Source organism: Camelus ferus, chromosome X (genome assembly GCF_009834535.1).
Source record: "Camelus ferus isolate YT-003-E chromosome X, BCGSAC_Cfer_1.0, whole genome shotgun sequence".
NCBI lineage: Eukaryota > Metazoa > Chordata > Mammalia > Artiodactyla > Camelidae > Camelus > Camelus ferus.
Window position 1 is genome coordinate 17,393,734 of NC_045732.1, and position 16,410 is coordinate 17,410,143.

Below are 16,410 nucleotides of genomic sequence, written 5' to 3' on the forward strand. Positions count from 1 at the left end.
CTCTGCTATGATACTTAAACTGATCCAAGGGCATATTAGTCATTTATGGACTAAAAATTAATCATTTTCTTTTGTTTTAAAATTAAGACCTGCAATAGAATGCCAAGGTGATGAACAAGGTACATTTTACAGACAAAAAATAGGTTACTCACCCAGCTCATGGCAGAAGATGCATTTTTCATTTCCCTTTGCCAGAAGCCGATAATTACTTACATTGAACTATTTACCATTCCTCTTTTTTTATTAATAATCATAATTGTAAGTTTAATTTGAAATAGCAAGGTTATCTGTCATGCTTTTGTACAGGATTTGTAAACTTCTACTATTTTCTGTCTCTTTAGCAATTTAGGAGAAGAACATTTACACTTTATTACCTGACCCTCCCTGGTGATTAATATCTGGCATGGGCAGATGAAATTCAACCTGCAGTCTCACCCTTCCTTGCTCCAGCTCTTACTCGGAGCTCTACTCTAACCTTTAACCAGGGCAGGAAAAGATTGCTACTGCCCCCTGCTGGCCCATTGTATTTTTCCTCCTCTACAAATTCGTGACTTGAAGAGGATGCCCAAGGATTTCGAGTCACTGATGAAAGCTCAGCGAAGGGGCTTTCCCTAGTAAAGAGGTAGAGAGATCCTTTGAGAACAGGCAGCTAAAATCAAACGAAAACACTCAAAGGGTGAGGAAGGTATAAACGGCTTCTAAATTAAATTATCGATTTTCATGTGCCATTTTCTGCACATGGGCTTCTCTATGCCAGGGAAATGTCCCCTCCCCTTCAGCAGAGGATTCCTCTTTTTGCCTCCAGGTTCCACTGACAAGGAGTAGACTACCCACTCCCCTATTATAATTTCGGTACTCTAGATGCTGTTCTCTGCTTCCCCAAATTTTCTTTTCCCACGCCTAGACCTATTCCCTTCTCTTTTCTGCTTCAAACTCCCGTCCCGCCCACTCACCGACAGACTCGCATTTCCAGGAGCTCAGACCCTAGCCTCTTTCACCCTTTCCGTCTACCCTGACCTTTGCTCTTCCTTGGTCATCATCGCACCCCCTTCAGCACCCCTTCGCTGAACAGCCGGTCACTCTTTGCCTTTGAATGGCAGGAATGTCCCCTCTGGAATGCCTCTCCCCGACCCCCGCCCCAAGCGACTGAAAAAGGAAACATGCGCACTTCAGAGCTAGGAGCTGTCCGAGTGCTGAAATTTATAGGCTGGGTAAGATCACGTCTCCGTCTCTTTCTGTAGCCCTCATTCCAGCACAGGATCTCAGCAATTTTGCCCTCTTCTCCCTACCCACTCCAGCGCGCAGAGTCCTTTCTTCTCCTTCATTTACAACTTCTTTTAAAAAGAGAACATTTTCTAGAGAAAAGGGATTTGCTAAATAGAAAGGACATAAAACAAAAGCCACAGCAACCCGACTTCCAGCATGGCATTGTCACCAGCCCCCTTTGCATGGTGATGCGATTAAGGTAGCAGCATTTTTATTATTCAGGAAAAGCAGCTGGGGGATCCATCAGTTCTAAGGCTTTGTCTTCCGTGGGTTAACTGATGGTCCTAAGCCCCGGTTTGACCTGACCATGATGCCTAGTACTGGCACTTTTTGTTTTTTCTCAGCAAACTGTACAAACCCAAATCTCTTTTTGATTTTCAAGGAAACTAGATTCCTGCCAGATTTTGAGTCTGGACAATAAATAGATACTTTGTCCTAGCTTCTTTCTGGAATCATTTCGGGAATATTTTCCACAAGCATCACAGATACAGGAATGAACCGGCAGCTAGTGAACATTTTGACAGCCTTGTTTGCATTTTTCTTAGAGACAAACCACTTCAGGTAGGTGAAACGACTGTGCATGCCGATATTTTCCACATGAAAACTGTTTGAAAGAGAATGTGTCATGCAATTTTTATCTATTTTTCTATGCCCTGGACCATATTATTTTAATTTTATAAAGGAGAGTTAGATCTCTTTTGTTTTTTTAAAAAGCTTAATTATGGTGGGAAGGTGGTAAATTTTCACAAAGGCAAGTTTTATGATGCATAACCCCACTCTATGCATTTCAACACATTTTCACAGCCAATGTGATATTAAGATACTCTGATGAGTTGCATGCTCTTTACATTTCTATATAATGATGATTTCTTTTTGCCTTAAAATTCTTCTGTAAGTCATTTAAAGGGGTTATTGAATGCAATTATTTTTTTCATATGGTGGAAGTGATTGAGTTAATTTGCCAGGAGCACGCTCATTTCATATAAAATATAAAAGAACCCAAATTCTTAGCCAACTTGGGACTTCTATTGTATTTCAGCAACTGGATACATACTATGAGAACTACAATTCAAGAAATTTCTTGAAACATCAAAAACATTTAAAATCTCATTTTACCACTATTCTACTGTTCAATATATTTGGAAACTGATTGACTATCAAAACTGAATATGCCATCTTTGTATTTCTGCATGCATGAGAAATGGACTATGCATAATTAAAATAAGTGAGAAATCATTATTTGCATGCTTGCATTTTCTACTTAATTTCAAACTGTCTAATCAATTGATATCTCAAAATATCAGATTATTACCAGTAAGTGAAATAGCCATTCTAATGGCTAAGAGGTTCTAAGACAGGATAGAGATAGATGTTTATACAACAAAGTGTAGGACTCTTCATTTAATTTTCACCAAATTTTATGGTATTTTTTCACAGAACCAAGAGAAATGGAACATATAGCAATACTGCTATGAGTACTGGGAAAACCCACTATGTTCCTTTCAGGTTCACACCTCCTACTATGATTAAGAAAAACTGTAGGCTGGGTTTTATTAGAATCATCATCATCATCTTCATCACCACCATCATCACCATCATAATCAAATAATACTTGATTAATCAGATGAATCTGCATATGGGAATGTGAGTATTTCTAGGTGACTGTAACAATTTTTAACTCTTCCCAAATGTTTATATCATCTTTTGCACTTACAGTTTATATTACTTCTTTGAAAAACAGGCAAGAATGTAGTATTTTATTAGTGCTAAGAATTAACAAGATTATTTGTTAAACTATTGAAAACAAAGCTTGTAAAAAATATATTTTAAGGAAGAAATCAACGTTCAGTGAACCACTATGCATTATGAAAGAATTCATTTCATTACAAACCAAATACTCTTTTTTATAAGCTCTTTAGGGAAAATGAAAATCTGAGAAACTTTCCAATTATCATTTAGTGGCTTTGATAATGCAAAAGACAAAATGATTTAGAAGTTCTTATTCATGAATACTTTATTGGACAGTCAACAATTTAATTGCTAATATATAAATAACAACTGATAAAGTAAGAGATGTACAGCCATGCTCATTGTTGACCTATTTTGGAATGAAGTTAAATTTCCAAGTGAAAATTTTCTTTTAGACAATACATTGAAAATTATTAATAGCTGATAGCTGGAACAGAATCTAGCAGGTGAGATAGTAAGTAATGGGATAATTAGTTCATGGTTTACTTTGTTCTGCCCATCTTATATATTTCTTATAAAAAGTAGAGGACTTATATTAAGGACTGAAATGTTGGAAGATTATTTTGAAAGTCATGGGGAAATAATTTTAAGACAATCACATAAATTTTAGAAATTATAATCTTCATTTCTCTGACGACTCTAGAAAGAAATAGCTTTAACTACATATCCATAAAATCTACAACCTAAAGCTATGCATGTTGTATCATCTTAAACATCTTACGGCAAAGTTTGGTAACATAGGAGATATGACTCAGGATTTATACCTCTCATCATTCAAAGTTAATTTTAGACCATGTACAAGTTCAGAAGTTGACCAAAGAGTTTAAAATTTTCTTTTTCTTCTTACTAACATATCAAACATATTTCCAAAACATGATGCAAAACATTCTGTGAGCATTAGTTTTCAGGTGATAAGAATGGAATTGTTGCTAAAAGAGTTAATGATGTGTTTAGGGCGGCTTTCTGCAAAGACCATGACTCCCGGTCTGGAAAACAACCTTCACAGACCCTATCTCCTTCAGATTTCTTGGACAAATTAATGGGAAGGACATCAGGATATGATGCAAGAATCAGGCCAAATTTTAAAGGTAGGTTCCACTTAAACTTACATTAATTTAGCCTGTGGGAAATCTAGATGTTTGAATACTCTGAAAAAAAGTTTTCAGGGCTTTTTACTATAAAATGGAAACAGCAGGCACAGCATTCATTTCATTTTGCCATTCTTTTGAACTAGTTGATTTGATAGCTTAAATTTTAGAGGTTGCTTGCCACTTTGAAAAACTTTCCTCATTTGTTTACGTTCCACAAAGAAAACTAATGTCTGAGATTATTGCCACATTCCCTATGTTATCTTAAGTGGGAGTGTGACTAGTAATGAATACAAGAGCAAATGATTGACTGGATTTGTATGAATGGTTACACCAAAATCTTTGGTTTGGGCTTTAAATATCTACTCCCAAAATGAAGTTTAAATCTCAATATATAACATGCCATTTTATAAATTTTCAGGCCTCTCTCATTTTCAAATATTGTGAGAAAAGGCTCTAATTGAATATATTACAAATTTTTGGTTTCTTCTTGCTTAAATATTCTAATAGTTTATTTGGAATTATTTATCTGAAATTAACAAAGAAGATCATAGAATTGTAAAGTGCACATATCAAACAGGCTGGATTAGAAACAAACCAGAAAGTTTGGTGCTTTTATTTGTTTAACACTACAAAAGTGTAATTAATAGTCTGTAGAAACTACTTTTTATCTATTTGATTTATTTTTATTCTGAATCAGAAAAATATTGTAATAGGAAAGAACCAATTATGACTAATTGAATTGTTTTTGATGTTTTAATTTTTAAATACATATTTTAAATAAGTGCATTTTATCTCATAATTTAATTTAAAATCATGTATTGTGAAGTGTTTATGATATTTTATAAAAGGATAAACCTGTAATATTCTAGGTGTTATGTCATAATTCATGCATTGCTTTGGTTTTGCTTATTAGCTATTTAATTGGATTGCTTTCCTTGAGTTTTGATTAATTTTTATTATTGGCAAATATGAGCATGAAAACCAAATTCTAAATTCATTTCTTCTTTAAATGCTGCACCTCTGAATATACCCAGCTAAGAGCACATTTTATAAAGAAACGTCAGAATTTTGACAAACCAAGTGTTTTTGATTTATAGAGTATTTCCAAAAGGGACAATAGAACTAAGTTCAAAGGTCGATTTTCCTGAAAACCATTTTCCTACTTATCCCATTTCATATTAATTCTGTGGTCGTTGCTTTGGAAGTCAATATTTGAAATAAAATCCTATGAGTAACAAGCCGAGAATCAGCTTTCAATGGGACTGCTCACTTGCACATTTATTCACTGAGCCATTCATTCAATAACTTTTGAGTCTGAACTACATGCAAAACACTAACTACCACATGCTTTGAAAACTTCAGAGATGAAACAGATCTGGGTGCTACCACCAAAAATTTCAGTGGAGAGAGATGTTACATAAATTCTTATATAATAGTATATAATATTTGATAGAAATAATTAAGTAGTTAATAGTTAACTAACATTAGGAAGTACAGATAAAACACTACAGGTTTCCAACAAAAGTAGAAATGATTTCCTATTAAGCTATTTATGGAAAGCTTCATAGAGAAGGTCCAGAGATGGAAAATTGTTTCAAGTTTATGAGCATCTTGTTTAATAGTAGCCATTATTCATCATTTCATAGAAATAATTAAAAAGGAAGAAAAGTGCAAAGAGTAATAAAATAAACACCCATGTTGCCATTGCTACTTTAAGTGACCACATAGGAAGAGCAATAATTTCCACACATAGCTTTTTTTCTGATTCTTCTGGGGATGTCACCCTTTGGAAATCACATTTCTCACAATTCTAAAGAATGAATAAATGAGGAGAATATCAAGTATAGCAAAGCATGGCCATGTTTTTGAGATCTACCCAGTACTTAAAGACCTGAGTACAGTACATTTTAAAGACTTATAAAGGGGAAATGGGTGAATATAATTTAAGACTCTAACATGAATGAACTTTACTGACTTCTGTCTCCCTCTCCCTTTAACTCCCCACTTCAATGAACCCTGATACTCTTTCATGAATTTTAACTCCATAGACCATTTATATCAGATCAATTACTTAACAGCTCCACAATTATCTTAACAGTGAGAATCTTGGCTTTTTCTGGATGTAAAACATTCCCTATTATTTCAGACTAAAATGATTTTCCCTCCTTGATGTTCCCATGGAACTTTATATGTCTTAAACAGTTCCTTCGCATATTTATGTTTTATCAACCCACTCCCACACTAAATCTGAAAGGGAAGGGAGGTACATTACTTTATATATTTATAATATATAAAATATATATATACACAAAGAGGTCATCCTTTTCTCCAGAATGAGGAAATAAGGACCAAGAAAGAAAGGAAAATGCAGGTCAGTTATGAAGATTATTGCTTCCAAAATTCCAATTTTCCAATTGTAGTAGAACTTGAGGGTGGGAACATTTTTTAAAATTGAAGTATAGCTGATTTACAATATTGTGTTAGTTTCAGGCGTACGGCACAGTTATTTAGGGGTTTTTTGCAGATTATATTTTATTATAGGTTATTACAAGATATTGGGAAGGGATGGGAACTTTTGAGGGACCATCCAGTGGTCATAGTGGCTAGCAAAGATGATTTTTAGCTGAGCTGAGGAGAGAAATAAAAGAAAGATAATAGGAAACTTGTAACAGCAAAGCGGCTAGGAAGACTACAGTTCTTACTGCAGTTTATTAGCAATGTATCAATGAGAAATTTTATATAGTAGGTAGAAACAAAGGGTGATTAGGATATGTGACTGTATCTGAAATAGTGATAGGCTCCCTGTAAATGCCAAAAAACAAATTAGAATAATAAACATGCTGATGATGATGACAATGATGTTGAAAATAATAATAATGGTGATTAATAAGAAGACAAAAGGGCAAATTTTGACCACAAGAATAAAAGAGCCAAATACGGGCTGTTGTGATAAAGGGAATGGCTTTTCTAGAAGTCTTATTAAATATTAGCACACTTTTGTTTTCCTTGCTGCCATGTGTTGGCAAGGGAAAAGAAATGTATATGCATAATTTTTCTTATTGGAAGGAATTTTTCCTGCATACTTTCCAGTCAGTAAAATATTTCCTGTCTACTCCATAACCCTGGTGGGCTCAGAAAGATGTCATAATGGGCATATATACAAGAAGGTAGATGGATGTAAGTTAGAAAAGGGAACCAGAAATGATTCAGACTTAGACTCTGTAACTGAGAGCCATTCTTAGAAACTATAGGAAAAAAATAGCTTTTCTGATGCGCTGAAGCACAAGTGTATAAACAAAGTCATGAGTCAGAGTTGTCAATTGCATTCTATCTATGAGATCCATAGAGACTTGGGTCAGATCTCGTCAAAACATAAGTTTTCAAAATCCCCAGTTCAGATAAAAACACAAGCTCTATCCATTCACAATCACCTGTTTTTGAAACCATGGTAAATGCTGATTCTATGTCAACAGAGAAGCTTCTTTTCCCACTTGGGTGATTTGTCTCATTGTCAGTTGATTTATCACAGTGTTATTCCATCATCCTAACAGATATTCCTTTGTCAGTATTACTGTATCTTGAAAATGCCACTTTAAACATTAAGCTTTTAAAGAAGCCAAATGAAATGCTCAAACCTGGGCAAAATGCATTAGTTCTGATTCTCTCTCTTTGAAACAAAACCTTTATCAATTTTAATGAAATTTTCTTTGAAAATAAAATTAACTTAAAGTTATATCCTAAGTTTCATCTCAATGTGAATAAATACATTTCACCAGAACATTCATTTTGGGATAAGATCTGGAATAGATAATGCCAGGAGATAATTATTCACTCCACTTCTTTGGGCATGCCCTGCACACTGATTTTTTTCCCATGTCTGGAGACCTAAATTTGAAAGTGTGATGTGTGACATTAAAACCTACATTTGCATGCAATATGGTTTCCTTTATTTTCCAGAGTTATCAGTTCAAAAGGTGTTTCGGATATAAGTAAGAAACAGATCCACTTCCCAAAAAACTAGAGGTCTTCAGGTTTCTCCCCTTGGAAATTTTCTTATATGTAGCCAAGTGGAGCTGAAGCTCACATATTGTGCTTACCAAGCCCTGCAGGCGGTGACTTGAGCACAGATGTCCAGCAGGGACACTTGGAAAGAGTGATTCTCCCAGTTGGTGATAATGCAGCCCTAGCTTGATCATTTCTTTGATCACCCTGGTAGATGTGGGCATCAGATACTACTATGGATTCTGAGAAAAGGAGTAGAATGCTTGCAAGTATCAGAAGAATTTTTTTTTCAGACGTATTTGACTTGAGTGCAGAAAGTAGCAAAAACTTTCAGGCACCTCAAAGGGTACAGTCATTTTAGAACAAGACAATAGGAGATAAAAGGGGGAAAATGGTTATTGAAAGGAAAGGCCGGGTGTAACAAAGAGAAATCTATATATGACAGTTTTGTTCAGGGATGATGTTGATGCAGATTGTTGAACATCCAAAATCCACTGGCTGTGTCACAATTTATTTCAGGGATTTGAGGTAACGTCAAGAAGGAGGCATCTACAGCATTCTAACACATTCTGGCAAAGTGCATTCCAAAGGATAAGTTCATTTAGTGGAATACATCTTCCATTCCATGGTGGTAGTAAAGTGGGAGGGGCCCTGTACTTGGATCCAGAAAACCCAGATTCACGTCCTGGTTCAGCTACTTTTGAGAAAAGATGTCTTCACCTCTCCATGACTCAGGTTTTCTTCTGACTTTGCCCACCTCACTTGGGCTGTTCTGGGCATCAAATGAAATACTTCTGAATGATTTGCTTTCAACTATACTAAAATTATTAGAAACAATTTGAATTATTACTAGTCTCCCATTTCTCTTTTATAACTGACCCCGACTACGTATTCTCAAAGCTTACCCTTCATGGTGACTGGGTCCTTATAATTGATTTTTTTTTAATGGAAAAAAAAAACAAGTCAAAGAAGTTATAGCATCTTAGAGTCCTACCGCAGTAAGCAGGATGTAGATGTCATGTGTCTCAGCTGGTTCTCCTTTTATTAGTTCAGTGGGAAGATTTCCAACTTGAAGGGGTATTTCATATCCGTAAATATGAAACAAAGAGGGAGACATTTGTGGGAAGGAATTATCTTTATCCATTCAAATCCCATTCCTGATTATCTTCTTAGACTCATTTTTAAAAACGAACCAAGTAAAAGACATAGAATCAATTTCGTTTGGTCCTAGAAAGAAGGACCCTAAACTTAATGGAAGACATATGACTTATTTCTAATGTATTTTCTTGTCCACTTAACTGCAGTTGCAAGGGTCACTGCACAAACCTGCTGAACTTATTTCCTATTTTAAAATACGTATTTTAAAGAGAACATTTAGTCTCTACAACATGGCAGGTTAAGAGCACTGGAAATGGAAGCCCATAATTTAGTTTTTGAGAATGTATTGCTCCTTAGTTGATTCTGGGTGACTTCACATCCCTAATTTTCATTATTGAAAGAGACTGAACATTTTATCCTGAATTCTAAAGTGCTTGCTGTTACTCCCCACCCTGAAGAACAATTCAGTCCACTTTTGCTGATACTCTGAAACTTTATTTTTTAAAAAATAATGGCATAGATATCAGGGTATCTCAGTACTTAATGACTGGACATTATAACGTGGCCAGTTGGGGCAATTGGGGCAATCAGGCTTAGAGTGAGAAAAATAGTTATTAGCTTGTTCTTAGTGGTGTTAGGTATTTTTCTTGGTGTGTTGGATAAGACACGTTCGGGAAAGGATTTTAAAAATGAAAATATAGCTGATTAAGCCTCACAACAAAGTCTTTGGAAGCATTCTGGCTTCTCCTTGGAGTTAACACCTGAGAGGCTGTCCTGACTGCAGCATGCGGCATTTTCTCATTGACTTCTTTCTTGAGAGGGCTACTCTGAACACTTGTGACTGATTGCAGACACTTTTAGCCATGTGAAGTCCACTAGAGGAAGGACATGAGCAAAAGGAATAGGTCTCTAACTGGTGTGAAAGATGTGTAAGAATGAAGTCCTTAGATTTCCCTTTTGGAGTCTAGTCTGGCTAGCAAACCAAGTGTGGTCACGGGGCAAGTACAAGAGTGAAACTGGACACTCTCTCTGACTCATGCCCCAGCTTACGCACCCACCATTCCCCTATGAACATGACTACACCAAATGCTGGCTCTGGTTTATTAACATATCCATTCAAGAGGGAAAAATAAAACCCTGGATTGAGTCAAAATGTGGAACCTCAATAGGCAATTATGAATGGGACTGGATAAGTCTTGCTTTCTATTTCTTCTTATTTTTTCTAATGGGGGGGTGGGTCATATTTTCTGGAGGGAGAAATAAGATACACTTGCCTGAGTGCTGTCAAAGCAATAGAATAAATTTGTGGCAAGGGAACAGATATGCGAGCACAAAAAATAATAGATAAAGGTTTTACATCTTTATATGGGAGTCTAAGTGCACAGTTCCTTTGTTTATTCCTTTAATAAATAAGTAGTGAGCAATATCTATTGCTAGGCACCATGTTACTTGCTAAGTATACAGTGGTAAACAGATATTTAAGCTTTTAAATGTCAGTTCTCACTTCAGTAAAAACTGGAATATAATTTGTAAGTTTAATGCTGTATCATCCAGGATCTTTGCAGGAAAGAAACGGCATGCTCCAACAGGGTGTGGGAGGGCTGGGAAAAAACCAGTCCCTAAAGGCAGACTGCAGTACTCTGGGACTATCAACTGTAGACCTGAAGATGCAAGGGAGGCAGGGGCTGTCAGAACCTAGAGAAAGTGGCTCCACAGACAGGATACCTGATGAGATCTATGGAGCAACCGGGTCCATCTGTGCTATCCTTGCACGAAGGAAGCCGGGAAATATTCTGACCTCCCTCTCCTGCAGTCCATTTTCTTGTGGGAACCTCTCATTGGCCAAAGCCAACTAGAAATCGGAGGATACAGGAGCTCAATGTTGCAAACCCAGAATGTCATATTCTCAGGGAACAGGAAAGAGCATAAAAGAGGGTGTTTCCGGGGAGAAAATGGAAGATAATCAGCACAAAGTCACCTTGTGAGCAAAGTCACCCCTCAACCTTCAGGTGGTTGAGCAGACAGCCCCAAAACTGATGATCAGTTTAGTAAGCCTTCCTTTATCAATTTTCAGACAGCAGGGAAGTAAGAAATGGGTATCATTTGGACATATTATCTCAATAGATAAATGATACCTCCAAAAGCAGAGAAGAGAGAGGAAGATAATGTAACGTGATACCTCTGTTTCCTAAACAGACAATGAAAGAGGTGCAACCAATGGACTGGGGTGTGTGTTGGGGGTGGGGGTAGGGAGGAGGGAGAGATCTCCATGTGGAATATGTGAAAATAATTAACACAGTTTCCTTTCTATCTGATTTAATTTGTTTGCTAATATTGTTGCGCTTGCCCCAGAGTAATCCCCTCCAGGCTCTCCATGCTGGGATGTGTTGTGGGCTTAGATCTGAGCACAAGACTTGATGCCAAGTCTTTTGGGACATTTCTGAGACACATTCTCTCCTCCGTGCTCTTCTGTTCTACACAGAGCTGAAGAAGGAGCGTTAGAAGAAGCGAAGGTTGGGTGGGGGTTGGAAGAGCATGAAGCCTGGGAGCAGAGTAGTGTACGTTTTGAGGAAATGGCGAATCTGAGGACCAGCTGCTTGTTTCCCACACCTTGGTTGGTTTGATTGCTGCACGTGAAACACAGCTCCTCATCGTGGCAATACTGCTACTTTAGGGAAACCTCAGAACCGCTTTACCACATACTTTTTCTTTCATTTTTAAAACCCAAGTGTACATAGAATGTAATATAATCTATCTATCTTCTGATTTATTTACATTTAAATACTTCAAGATGTTTATTTCAAAGACCCAATTCATGTCCAACAAGGCAGCTGAGATTTCTTTTATCAGGCTTTCTCTTAGAAATAGCATTCTTTGTACTCCCCTGCCCAAATGTATTCAGAAAACAAGAGGTCTGTTTATTTTGCTTTGAACCTTAAAGTCTCTAAAAAGTGAATGGTACACACATTTGGCAAACCACACTGTAACAACTCCAGTTAGATGATGTGATTCAGGATAATTTATAAATATACTGCAGTGTTCACAATGGATTTCTCCTAGTCTACTTTTTCCTTTGAATTAACTCTGGTTTTAGTACTTGAACACTGTATAGTGTATGCCAAGTCAAAGGACTTAGGATTTAATGCTAAACCAAATTAGCAACCATACAGATGTCTTTCTCAGACCATGCTTTTCAGAACACTTGCTTCAGAGCCAACCGAGAGTCCTGTTAAGAAGGCACATACTTGGGCCCCACATTTCTCCAGCTCTACCTCTCCAGAATCACTGATGGGACCTTGGAACATTCACTTTAACAAATTCATTACTCCCTACAGTTTAAGAACTACAGGACTAGAATGAGAAATTTTTGCTCCTGAATCTGAAGAATCGTATCTTCCTTACATATTTTCCCCCAAATACTGTGTCAATACTGCCTTACCAAATAAAGTGGGGAGACATCACACAAGAGAAAAAGACAGCTAAACTGAGACTCATGAGGCCTGGTTTTAACTACAGCGTTGCCACCTGTGACCTAGAGCAAGCCATTTAGCTGTTGAACCTCTCTGGGATTGATTCTTGTCGTCTCTAAAATAAAGGACTTGGACCAAGATGTTTCTGTGTCACTTCTAACTTTGACAGTCCCTACTCTTCATAGTGTAAGTTAGTATCTTTGGGTATGTCCTTTTGTAAATTATTGACTCACCCACAGAAGAGCTTGGATGCATCTAATCTTCCTAGAGAATTGGTCTCTTAGAAATTATTAATTCTATCCAGAATCTTTTGCAGTTGCTCATACCTTATTTCAACTCCCAATATTTCAAGGATGATCATTATTCTCTGGAAAGACTCTGGAAACTTACGAGGGGATTACTGAAGAAATCAGTCATTCACAATTTTTGTCTTGCTTTTGGTTCAGAGGTAACAAATTCAGGCACAAAAGCTGCTTCTAGGAAAAGCAGTTACCCTGTTTCTTTAGTTCAGCATCTGGCCAAAGATGTTTCTCAAAACACTAGTCTCATGAAATGTTCTCAGATATAAGGTTTAAAGTATGAAATAAAAACAGAAATTCTGCAAAACATCCTCTAAGAGAGTCTCGATATTCATTGTCATCTTAAACGATGTTGAGAAAACCTGCCGTAAAAATATACAAATAAATAAATATTTTTAAAACTTTTTTTTTTTTTTACACCGGGGCTTTTCCTATACTTATCTGGTCATAGATTCCTTAAATGACTAACATTCTGGGGAGTTGGTGTTTTATGGAATACACTTCAGAAAATGTGGTCTTGGTAAAATCCATAAATCTAAAAAAAAAATTTGCCATGAAAAGAAGTGATGATGATGGGAAAACTAAATATACATAAAATACAATGAGCTCCTATAAAGACAATATTCCTTAGAGTGGGAAGGCCCCGGCATTCAGTAAATGTGGCTTTCATTTTGATACATGGTCAACATTAGCATTCTGATGCCACAAGAGAATTACTCTACAAGTTAGAATATTATTGCAGGCTATTTATCTCCTGCTTCATTTACATGAATAAATAAGCAAACAGTGGCATTTTGGAAAAACAAACATTGAAGACAAAAGAAAAGACATGAGTCAATACAGCAAAATACTCTGATCTGATAATTACCTTCTGTTTTAATCTTTATGATTCCTGAATGCTGAGTGACAAATATAGACTTAAACAAGTGACCTTTAACCTTGAACTGAAGATATTTTTTAAGCAGAATATGACAACATTTCATGCTTGGATGGAAAACTTCTTTTTTAATTGCCATGTTCTCTTTCAGGCACTTTTCCAAGATGGATAAATCTTGTGGTTGTATAATTCCCATTCAACTGTTTGTTGAGAATTTTTTTCCTATCACTTCCTTAAAATGAAATTGTAAAAAATTTTAATCCATACTAAAGAAAACTTCATTTGAAAACTGTAATTATGCAATATTTATCTTAAATAATGTGTGAAGGTTTAATGTTAAGGTCTTCATTTATTAGTATTAAAATATATTCTAAGTTGCTCTGCTCAAAATTGATGTTTCCTACAGTGAGATATATAAATTCCCAAGAAAAACTACTGAAAATTGTTTTCAATGAAGATGGATGCAGAAAGAGAAATGTCTTTGAAATACCACTAAATGTCTTGGGAAAAGAGTTATCTATATATAAAACTTCTTTATTACTAGTTCTTCCCTCATGCTTTCTCTGAGTTTGTCAGATAAGCAAGCATGATTTTTCTTCTTCCTGTTTCTTACTCCAGGGTCTCAGTAAAATATAGAGCACAGAGTAGGGGGTTGGGAAATATTAAAGCTACCTTAGACTTAATGGCTCCTGATTTACATCATTGACAGTTGACTCTTGAACAGTGTCGGGGTTGGGGCACCTACCCTCAGCAGCTGAAAATCCATGTATAAATTTACAGTCAGCCCTCTCGTGTTCACAGTTCTGATGGGTCGATTCAATCAACCACTGAGAAAACTGTATAGTACTGGTAGGTATTTATTGAAAAAAAAAATTGGCTTATTAGTGGACCCACATAGTTCAAACCCACGTTGTTCAAGGGTCAACTGTATGTATCTCATACGGTAGTTGAAGACATACTGATGATGGAGCCATTACACATTCTGTATCAAACTAGTCCTTTATTTGAAACATTGCTTCAGGGTATCCACAGAGATGGCATTAGCATTGGTGATATTGCACTGTACAATGCACAGATAATGGAATACTGATTTTTAAGCTTTTCTGGTAACTGAGGGTTGGCAGTCTTAGATACACTGGGCCTTGAAGAGGAAGTGAGTGAAGATTAACTATAAAGAAGTGATTTCGTATGCACACGGTTTGCTTACTCTGCCTTCAGATTTCCTTTGCTATGGCCTGGTGCCTGACTCAGATCCCTGGCCATCACCTGCTTCCAGTATCACTGCTGCTCTTCTCATTTCTAGGAGGGAGACAGTGGCTTTATATTGGGGGATGGGGAGATGGCTCTGCTGAATCCTTAGTTATAGAAGTCATGGAATATGAACAAGGAGGTAACATTTTCTCCAACGTTCTGAGATTTGCTTAAAAATGAAGTATGTAGCATCTTCCTAAAATATAAAAATTTAAGAAGAGATCAACTCTGTTTGAAAGGAAAAGTCACAGAGGCCCAGTGCCATGCCTTGTGAACAGGAAACCTGGCACCAAATTTTCCATTTCTTTCAGGGGGATTTTTTTTTTTTTTATAGCTAAAATGCCACTCTGCTTGTTCTCTCTAAAATTCGAGGTCATAACTTTTGAGCAACAAGGTTGCTGTACTGTGAAGTATTTCTGTTCTCTGGAACATCCCTGTTTCATCTTTGGGAGTGAGTGACCACTCTGGCCAGTGGAGTGCTTGACCCGGTCCTTGCCAAATGAACCCTATGTTATCAGACATGTCTTCTCCAGCTCTGCAAAAACAGGGGGAATCACTCACAATCTGGGATATGTATTCCTCCTATTTCCCCCAAGCACCTACATTTCCAATATTCACATTTGTTTATTGTGCACATACGCCTCATTTAAGCTCATCCTTTATTCAAATCTTCTGAGCAAATATTCCCACTTAAAACTCAGTAGGTGGCTTCCTGTTCCATAGAGCTCCTGATGCTGACCAAGTTTATAACGTGCACGGCTTTCAGCAAAGTGTACAAATTTGTGACTTGGGGCAAATATCCCAAAGCCCATTTAAGAAAGGATTTCCTCAGCAAGAGAATACACTTATCTCAGGGGAAAAATTCCACATTTCTACTTGTCAACCGGACTCTGCAAGTAGCATAATTGCACGCACGTTTTTTGTTTCCTGCCTACTTTTGAAACCGGGCTTGTGGGAGCCCCTGAGTGAAGAGTCTTCCATAGCACTCACTCACCCCAACTGAGTTCGTTTAAGAGACGTCAGTGTACAATTAACAGCAATATAGCTTGGGCCAAGGAATCTCTGTGGAGCTCAGTGACCACAGATTAACATGTGAAGCTTCCATGATTGAGTTATGAGTTCTTCACCATGTGGCCTTTCTTACTCTTCCATACATTGAAAGAGCATGATTATTATACATGAATCTGGAACTAGATGCTAATAATACATGCCATAATAAACTATGCACATGTAAAGTCTCAAGTGAGCAGGTATCCGCTTAGTGTCTAACTTCCCATATAAATGTCAGCATAAACTAGCCCCATCAG

General features: G+C 36.7%; 1 protein-coding gene across 1 annotated transcript in view; it reads left to right on the forward strand.

Annotated features, from left to right (window-relative positions):
• Positions 1–1,076: 1,076 nt before the first annotated feature.
• The window catches only part of GLRA2 (glycine receptor alpha 2), a 134,864-nt gene continuing 119,530 nt past the window's right edge, over positions 1,077–16,410 (forward strand). Inside the window, exons 1-2 of the mRNA XM_032475101.1 lie at positions 1,077–1,827; positions 3,970–4,103. Of these exons, the coding sequence (XP_032330992.1) occupies positions 1,760–1,827; positions 3,970–4,103 (202 nt within the window). The 5' untranslated portion in view covers positions 1,077–1,759. The remainder of the gene's footprint in view (positions 1,828–3,969; positions 4,104–16,410) is intronic.